Consider the following 10,433-nt stretch of genomic DNA (forward strand, 5'->3'; position numbering starts at 1 on the left):
AAAGACAAACAAACGGCGTAAAGACTTGGTTCTATTAACCGCGTCTAAAATATGGCGACGAAGATAAAGAATATAATGCAAGGTGCTACTAATCAACACTGCAGAGATCAATATCGAAAGGTACATTTCTTGTGATTGTATAATAGGGTAATTATTGTAGTAGCTTGATCTTTGATGCTATATTCAGCTCGTGTGGATTTTGCGCCAGCAGGCAAAGTCCACTCGAGCCGAATACAAAATCCCAGATCCAGCTACTGTTTTAATGACCCTTTTATTATATATATCCATCATTTTTTTTTGTTATCGAACAAAATCAGTTTATCGATGTTAAAATAAAACTGAGTGTAGATTTTGTGTGCAATATTTATAGAACTGTGTCAGGTCATGCGTATTAAATGAAATTAGTCCGGCAACATGCAATACAAAAGGTACAGCATGGATTTTTATGATCCCCGAATGGCGAGCATATAGTTGCTGCTTTGTCCGTAAAGTTTTAGCATCTAAATAGCACATTTTCATCTGATGGCTTAACCATAACTATGTTTGGAGTCAGGGGCAACTGAAATATCAGAAAAGAAACGACCTGCTGGAGTTACTTCCACCGTTAATGAAGTGATATATATATATATATATAGTAGAGAGAATTAATTAATACGAACTAAATCACCACCACAATATACCAGACCAATTACGGCAAAGCGCCTAGCAGTACAAACGAACACGTATATGCCACAGCAAGTCCACTAACCCAATAAGTTTAGTTTCGATACTGCTTTATATACGAGCCCAAATTGTACTACACATTCGTACTGGTTCAACATTTGCATATATATACTCAAATCTCTGTTTTCATGTCTCACAAATCAGTAGTTACTTTTTAGTCTTTATAACTGATTGGGACCAGAGAAGCTATATTTTCTCTCTCTGAAAGTTAACTGGATCTCGAGGATACATTGAATATATATAGATAATTTGCGTTAAGGGATATAATTATATTCAGAACAGTTGACTTTCCCATACGTGAGATCCGCTAGGATACAAGTTCGCATTATAATATATATATATATATATATATATATAGCGATGGGAATCAGTCTAACAGGAAATGTTGTAAAACGTTTTCGGACAAAACGTATCTAGACTTTTCCAGAAAATTTTGCAAGAAGATGATGTTTAATCATGAGTGCGAATCTAATCATGCATCCGTTAACAGACGTTAAACTAAAGCATTCAATTTCATAACTCCCGAGCAATATTGATCCCAAAGTCTCCTAACGTAGCCCCTGTGGACTCTGGTACATGGGGAGTAATGAAAAGGTGACGGTAGATTGGTACTCTAAAGATCATGAAAGGGCTTTAAATTGAACTCGATCAAAAAAAAAAAGCAACAACAAAAAACAAAAAAAAAAACAACAAAAAAAAAAAAAAAAAAAAAAAAAAAAAAACAAACCTATAACACAAGTTTGGCGTCTTAGTTTTAACGTTGCAGAAATCACGCCATTCAAATCGAACAATTTTAACAATGAAATTAAGACCCTTGAACATATGATAATGTTTGTATTCTGATTAGATATAAGTTGAACGTGTCCAACAGTAAACATTTCCAGAAATAGTCTATAACAATACGATAAATAGTTGATGAAGACATTGGTATATAAATTGCAGAAAGCTTAAATAAAAGTTGACTTGAGAGAGGGTAACACAACACACAACATGATCCATAAATATATAATGAATGTTAAGAAAAAAGGAAGACACGAAATTAATAATAACTTTGTCACTTTATTCTGATGCTCTAAACGGTAGTGACATGGTACTTAAAAATTTTACTTTCAGCATAATGACCTACACCGTGTTTAAATTCAAGGTTTTGATGAATATCGTTCTTTTTTCAACAGTCAAAGAGAAAAGAAAGAAGAAATGAAAATAATAACCGAAGTTTATCAAATTTGATTAATTTGATGAAATAAGTGCTTCAATGGATAAAGATTTTTGTTCATGATATTCAAAACATATCTATTAATTTATAATTTTCAAGTCCCTGCAACTAACTTCACTTAGCTTCGTTAAAAGTGTTAGAAATAAACATATAAACTGTTTCTGCTGTAAAATTTGTTATTTTATTAATTACTGCGGAATTTTCACGTCGCCACATTTGCCCGAAAGTCACGTTATCGGCACCTGACAGTATTTTGTATACTTAGTAACTCCCGGAATCATGCTACGTACATAAAGATAAAGCATCAAACATATTTTATGTAGGTTGGTGTTACATTTAGGAATATATTGCACTCACATCATTGAACATGCTTGCTTTACCAAAATGTATATTCAGTAATATTCCATGATAAAATCTAAAGGTTGCCAAGCCGGCTATGTTTGAGCGATTACTTGACAAAAGACATCTTGCAACGAAATTCGGACTCGATCTTTACGATCTAAAAAATTGGTAGATAATAATAATAATGAAAACTCGCAATAAATTTCCGTCGTGATATAATAAGATAAGTATACCCATCTGGAACATAATTTATATCTGGGACACATGTTTTACCAGAAATCTTATTGTCGTAATTATGTTTTATATCTAAGATTTATATTCAATAATTTGAAATATTAGACAAAGATACGGTCATAAATTAAAAGGAAAACCTTGCTATTCCTACCATAAATCATTCCTTATAAAATTAAAACAATCCCACAACAAATAAATCAGAATAAGGAAGTAAAAAATTATATATATAAGCAAGCCTATTTAACAAAAACAAAACAATATAAAGGTGTTAAAATATTTGAAACCAGTAATAGATCTAGGAATGCATATGAACATTTATGCAAATCTCATGAATGTCCGAGTACAGGGGTATTTCTATATGAAATGCTCATACTGATTCACAACCATCAATAGCCCTAGTGGCAAAAACAATGTTTATGCATGGTACTGATGACTTTCATACAAGTGAGAACACATTTCTTGACCCGGGTCTGTATATTTCAATGAATGAAAACAGGAATTAAGACTTGGGCTATAAAATGTAAGTTAAATTAGCATAGAATATAATGAAACGTACCTGTGCTACATAATATAAACAATATGTAAAGAGATCCTTTGGAAGCATAGAATGCAACCAAGCAGTATAATAGCAGACTCGATTTGATTGAGTCTGTTCATGAGAGGTAATGTAAGGTGCAACAACCGTTACGCCCCCTTAGCATCGACTTAAGCGGAATTCTATTACAGTAAAAATGAGTGTACTCCATGATCCCAAAAGACCAGAAAATATAACAACACTGAATCCAAGTATGGGCCGCATCACGGCACTTATAACGATTGCTGTTGTGATAGTTGATAAAATCTATAAAGAGATCCTTAGGTAAGAAGACCGACATTTCGCAATGTACTTTAAGAACAAACAGTTTCTGGGAGGTACAAATGCTCAACTGGATCCGTTCGGGTTCAGAAGTACTTACTGTGCTATTCTTCGTATATTCGTATGTGCAGAAAAATAGTAATTTACATAATAGAATACTTTCAAAATTATTCTTTTAGAACGGAACGGTAAGTTTTGAACCATCTGTACAACTTTCCACAGGAATATTCTCTTCTTTTTCAAAAAGATCACATTCAAATAGAGTTTGCAAATTCTCCATGTGTCTCAATATGTTATAAACAAGTCTGTATCTATTTTGGAGTCAATGATTTGGCAAGTGTTGCAAAATCAAGTAGTTCTAGTTCTTCTTCCTACTCAATACTGGCCATGAAGATTTGAATTTGCTCTATTTGGTTTTGCATCTTACTGCCAGTCTTCCTCATAGCTGAATGACTGGATTGACGACAAAAGCACTGGAAAGGATACTATTATTTTAAAAAATAACCTTTCTTATTGAATCTGAAAATCGCGGAATGAAATATCACTTCCGCGGAAGTGGGCCACTTTGTATTTGATTGAATGTTTGGAATTTGCTAAACATTATTGCAAAAACAAAGGCTTTGTTGCCGCTAACCGCTGTGGGTTCGAATCCTGAAAAGGATGTCTTTCGTTAAGGAAGTCCTTCACATGGATTGTGGAAGGTCGATGGATCTGCCAAGGTGTCCGTTAGTGCGGAACACCTTAGGTCTCTCTCCACCATTAAAAGTTGGAAAATCGCCGCATGATCAATAAATAAATAAATAACAAAAAACTCTCTAAATAACAGAATAACTTTTTTTATAAACTTTATTTTTGACATTAACTTGACACAGGTATTTTAATTATTCGTGTTTCGTTTAAAGCCGAGGCACAAGGCAGCTTAGACATATGACTGAAACATAAATGTATACTGTGAAATCATTAATATTCGTTGGGGACTAATTTTCGTGGATTTCGTGGTTGAGTCAATCCACGAAATTTAATCCCAACGAACAAGTAAAATTCCTATTCATTTTATGTTCAAACATTGAAATCCACGAATTCATATCCCAACGAAATTGCCGTTTTGACCAAAACCACGAAATTTCATGCCCACGAAATTAAATGATTTCACAGTATTTTGTTTGGAAAAAGTAGCAGTCTTATTGTTTATAAACTTGCCGAAAGAATGTTCTGAAATTATCTGAAAATAATGTTAAACATAGCCCGATACAATCACAAATATTTGATAGTCTTGTATACCAAAGCACATACTCCCAAAATATGTACTGACGTACTGGTGGAAACAGACGTGTTTTGCTCAAACTCATCTACACATACACGAACAGTCATTCCATCTAACGTTGGAAAAGTGGTTGAAGTCTTAGCTGTGTTCAGAGTAGCGCCAGGCAATGTAACTCTACTGAATGTGTGTAATGTTACATTTTTGACTTTGAAGAAAACTCCTGCAGGACATATATTATAATAACTGACTTCTTCTGGAAGTAAATCAATCTGTTCACAGAAAAACAATTTGGTGACGAAAAAACCTTCATCAAGTTCATTTTCATGCATGTCCGAAACAGGAAATAACATGAATTCATAATCGATGTTAAGAATACATTTCATCAATTCGGGGTAATAAGCGAATTTGAAGGGATGAATATTTATGCCCATAATTCCCATAGATAAAATGTCGTCATGGAATATCAAATCATATTTAAAGTATTCATTTAAACTCACCTTGAAATAGAAAGTGGAATTCAAATAGTTAATTTCCCACACGTCTTCTAACGCTTTACTGACAGATGCCATTAGGAAATGAGGATCTACCGAATTTGAGGGATATGTAGTTTTAACGATTATATATTCTACTGAGGTAAACTGGTTTTGGAAAGGATGATACAAAACAAGAAACTTCCACTGCTTCAACGTCTTTCTCCGTATCCACCTTGCCCGGCCGTCATTTTTATTCTGTGTCGACATATCTCTAAAGAAAGAGCTTTGAAGGAACGTGTCTTTGTTTAGCGGAGACAGTCTCAACATTACAGCAAAAGGACCACCAATCCACTCTCTGGAGTAATAATCACACGTGTTGTTAATCAGGAGCTGTCCCATTTTGCATTTAAGCGGACGACAAATCGTCTGAAAACGGAAAGGTAAAATTATCATGGGATGATAATTTGTGAGAAATATGATATATATCTATTTTCGGATCTTATATAACACTTGTTTGATTTTAAACTTTTTGACAAAATCCACGATCTATTTTTATTATCATAATTACCCTGATGAGACCAACAATCGAAACATAGGTAATATATAATTTAAAAGTTAAATATCATTCGTGTTTGGAAGTATTCATTTCTTTGAATAGTATCTTGCAATTTCAAGCTGTTAAATAGTAACGATACTAATAACTTCATGTACAATAAGATTATTTTAACAGTACATTGATCTGCAATGTTGTATTTGGTTCGATTAGAATTTCGCAAGGCCTGGATTACTCCCTTTGGTCTTTAGTAATCTAGTGTGATATAAAGAGAAAGAATCATTACTCAAGCATCTATTTTACTTTCGGTCTGTCGCTCATAAAACAATTAGATACATTTGTAATTTCATACTCTGACTATAATTCATAGAAAACATAAAACATCTAAATGATACATTAAGTTTCGAAATTTACCGTGAATGATGCAACCATCACGCTGTTTTCTGGGCAGTGAGTCTTTTCGTAATAACGTCTTGAAATTGAACTTCGTTTCACGTCTGTTAAATCTAAAATAATTGACAAAGGAGCATAAGGAACAATGGGTGATTTTTTGCTACCGAGCTTTTGTTTCGTGCATTGCATCTCTTTGATCCTGTTCCTGTCTATAACAGTATTGCACATGAAGCAGAATACATTTGCATACGCTTGTAAATGTCCTACGGTCTCGATAGTAAAAGTAGCATTAAACATTTCACAAAAGTTCCAAGATAGGTCACGCCTTTTCATTCTCCCCGTAGTGTTACATTGCCTTATGACGCTGGGGTAGCAGGACAATATATCTAAATTAACTTCAGGGGGTGGAATGTAGTACAGGAGACAACCAGAATAATCACTCGAGATTTCTATTCCATTAAAATTATCCATAAATTCAGAGAGTGGAGCTTCTGCCTCTGACGGGCACATGATTGCTCTGCGCCATGGCACGGCATCTGAAACATTGTTACATTCGGCACAGTGAGCATTGATATAAATGAGTCCTTTGGTAGGAGAAAACATCGGAGATAATGATCTCTCAACGTTAGACGAATTTTGCTCACATTTTGTACCAGACTCTCGAGCTATTTTGTCAGAATAACTACATATATCTATCATTCTGTAATGTGGCGCATTCTTCAAAATACTCCTAAGAAATCCTTGGTATTTGCGCGGTTCAACAGGAAATGTATGCCTACAGATCATATCATTTCCAGCGTTGTATTGATTTAACTCCTCGAAACAGCAGTTCCCGCGCAAGCCACAGTTAGCCAGACATGAGCACGACCGGCAGCACGGTCTGTAATTTTGTGAATATTGAAATTCAGCCGAAGCATTTTGTCCACAAAATGACGAATAGGGGCACAGTTCTTTCAAATCTGACATTTCCAGAAACACATTTTCTTTCACTTTAATCGTGTTTGCATGCTGACATGTTAATGTCAGACAGCAGACAAAAACCCACCAGCTTTTCATTTTGCCTGAAATAAACACAAACGATTGGATAAGAGATGGTAGATACCGACAGAACAGTTTCGCTTTATGTCCTCGAATAAAGTTTTGTCAATACTTAGCTTACAGACGTCATAAGTGTTGTTATTTGTATACAATTAATATCTGTTTAAATTCAAAACCTATAGAAAATATATATGAGCCGTGCCATGAGAAAACCAACATAGTGGCTTTGCGACCAGCATGGATCCAGACCAGCCTGCGCATCCGCGCAGTCTGGTCAGGATCCATGCTGTTCGCTAACAGTTTCTCTAATTCCAATAGGCTTTGAAAGCGAACAGCATGGATCCTGACCAGACTGCGCGGATGCGCAGGCTGGTCTGGATCCATGCTGGTCGCAAAGCCACTATGTTGGTTTTCTCATGGCACGGCTCATATAACATGCTTATACACTAAGAATAAACCTGAAAGCATTTCGCCAATATAAGCGTAAAACTACAGGTTTATGATTGCATTAATGAAAAAATTGATACCAAATCCACAAACAGATAACTGCAACTATACAATATACAAATCCAAATGTTAGAGTTGATGTTCATTAAATAATGCTAGAACCCCTCTTGGTTGACTATTTGGCTTGCAGATCACATAGAATAATAGATAAAAATCGCCTGATTTCTTGTCTATTTACAGACAAAGAATACCACATGTTACTTTATATGTCATTTCATGACCAATCATGACTCTAGAAATTAAATTCAACATAGGTAGATCTTACTAGAGGCGTAATGACTATTGCAATGTCCAGTATATCTAGAAAAAAATGAAACAAAAAGTAAGAATGTGGCAAAAAATCAGGATGTTGACTAGCCACTTAAATAAATGAGCGCCACTGTGTGAAAACCAATGTTAGGGCTTTTGGGGCCAACAATCCAGCTTAATTCTTACAACCATGGTTATCCTGTATAAGCACTTGTATGCAACCGATAAGCAAACAATGTGTATCCAGATCAGACTGCACGGTTCTGCAGGGTGATTTGAATCCATCTACCACATTGGTAGCCAATTCCGCACAGTTACGCTCAGTCATACACATATCAAACGAAAAAAAATTGACAGTGTTAAGAAATGGATAGAAATCGTTGTAATATAATCTAGAACAAATTTGGGAATCGGGGCATCCGCGGCCGAGTGGTTACGGTCGTTGACTTAAAATCGCTTGCCCCTTACTGATGTAGGTTCGAGACCACACTCTGGGCGAAACAATCTTCATATTCTTCATGTGAGAAAGCCATCCATCTGGATCTACTCAGTTGCCCGCTTGTAATGAAATAATGCTTTGAGGAGCACCAGTGGTCTTCCTTCATCATCATAACTTTAACGTCGCCATATGACTTATAATTGTGTCGGTGCGACACTAAACCCAACAAAAACTAAATAAACTCATTTTTAGGAACCAGATAGTCAAACTGCTAAAAGCAAAATAATCATGACAGCGAATGTACTTAAATAAAATGAATTACCGGCCTCAGATATTCAAATGTTACAAAATTATATTTCACTGCTCTTAACACGAACTTGTTTCAAGCACAGCAATCTTTGTCAAACAAAATAGACGAAAAGCTCGGACCTTTGATCATACAACATCTTAATCTTCAGTGTTATGTAGAATCAATGTTTGTCTTTAAATCACTTGTCATACTAACTACTAACTGTAACCATTTATATATCTATAGACTTTAAAATTGTATGTCAGCTACTAATGACTCAATTAATTTATCAGCTACGAAAACACATGCTAATGTCATAAGGGATAGCGAAGCTGATGCTTACAGCTAAAAATATACTTATTTTATTCATTAGTTCAAAGGAAATAAATAATACTTAATACAAAAAGCCAGAAATGAATATTATTATATCACTCTGGTTTCCCCCTCGTGATAAAGTTCTTTTGCATCTGAACTCGAAGCAATGATTTTATTCAATGACAAATAACTCTTTGTGATATATATTATTTCTGAAATACAGACTTTATTTAACCATATTATATGCCATACGTATTTACGACTCTAAGAAGTTTCAATAAAAATACTTTGTAGAAACATTTCTGTTCGCAAAATGTTATGAAAATTGTGATTTTCCCTTTGACTCCCATTATGAAAACTTGGCGAGGTTCTGTTTTCAAATCAGCCTAGCAACAAATCAAGAACAGGACCCTATTTCTCTATTTGCTGAATTTTCTAGGTATGTTCTGACGTTCCATAAAGTGAGGGTTTAATCAAATTCTACATTTTAGAAAAAAAAGTTTTGATTCAAACATACATTACTATCTTAATAGTAAATTTGATTCTAATGTGACGTTCTGATAACAAATTGTTACATATATGTATAACTGTGAATATATTTAATCTTAATATGTTTTTTAAATGTCTTAATTTCGCATTTACAACAATAAAATAATTAAAACTAAGTACGAAAAATAAAATATTATTTTCGTAAATATATATTATAATAAAAAGGAAAAAAAATCACAAAAACAAATATATAGAATGGCACTCACAATCCTGCAAAACAAACTGCCTCAGTAGACAAAGTACCAGTCGAACATCCTGTTGTTTTCACTGACACTGTCTTTGAATGTCGGACTTATATTTCTTTTTTAGAGATCACACATGTGTAAAACTGGATTTAATTATTTTCATTTTTACGAGCATATTGTTAATATATTTCCCCTAAAAAATATGAGGTCTGGGTAACATGATACTCCTTCTCACACAAAGATTGTTTTTTTTTCAATCCAAACTAGGACGAACACCTGATGGATAAGATATTGTTACGGTGCTGATATGATACATTTGGGGGTCATTTGAAAGATTAAGATGATAACAATTGCGTAACTGGTAAAAGTGCATATATACAAGATACAGTTAACAATGTTAATATTCAACTGTGTGCTCCTTCATTTGACCTCAGCCATATACCTGTATATAGCTGTTTATTACTTTTCAGTTATACAATAGATTTAAGTTAAATCCATTCCTTTTTTCTCTGAAGAAAGATGAATTACAGACGTCTCAGACAATTGGTATGGTAACTTTTCATTACAAGAATACACGTATACATGTTTGAATCAACCGACTTTGCCGTATTTGATTAAATTTCAGATTTGAAGAAATTGTGTCCATATTCATCATTTGTGAACAAATGGCTTCTTCGGAATTTCCTTATTCTGACAATTATGTACAGACCGTTTTGCCACTCATGTTCTTGTAAACCTGACTGTAGTGTACGTTGAGGAAAAAGTAATTGCAACATTTTAAATAATTAACCTTATTACAGAATGATTA

The 10,433-nt window shown here is 34.1% G+C and overlaps 1 protein-coding gene across 1 annotated transcript; it reads right to left on the bottom strand.

Annotated features, from left to right (window-relative positions):
* Positions 1-4,256: 4,256 nt before the first annotated feature.
* Positions 4,257-9,847, bottom strand: LOC123539283 (uncharacterized). The gene is made up of 3 exons (XM_045323849.2): positions 9,647-9,847; positions 6,076-7,115; positions 4,257-5,534 (listed from the first exon to the last, which is right to left on the bottom strand). Exons 2-3 carry the CDS (start codon positions 7,108-7,110, stop codon positions 4,626-4,628), a joined length of 1,944 nt encoding a protein of 647 aa, XP_045179784.2. The 5' UTR covers positions 7,111-7,115; positions 9,647-9,847; the 3' UTR covers positions 4,257-4,625.
* Between the last annotated feature and the right edge of the window lie 586 nt (positions 9,848-10,433).

This window comes from Mercenaria mercenaria, chromosome 18 (assembly GCF_021730395.1).
Source record: "Mercenaria mercenaria strain notata chromosome 18, MADL_Memer_1, whole genome shotgun sequence".
In the NCBI taxonomy this organism is placed as follows: domain Eukaryota; kingdom Metazoa; phylum Mollusca; class Bivalvia; order Venerida; family Veneridae; genus Mercenaria; species Mercenaria mercenaria.

Excerpts from the sequence above, each read along its gene's own strand:
- LOC123539283 (XM_045323849.2), bottom strand. The coding sequence starts at position 7,110 with ATGAAAAGCTGGTGGGTTTTTGTCTGCTGTCTGACATTAACATGTCAG. Across the intron at positions 5,535-6,075 it reads TGATGGTTGCATCATTCACG|ACGATTTGTCGTCCGCTTAA; the intron begins GTAAATTTCGAA and ends TTCCGTTTTCAG.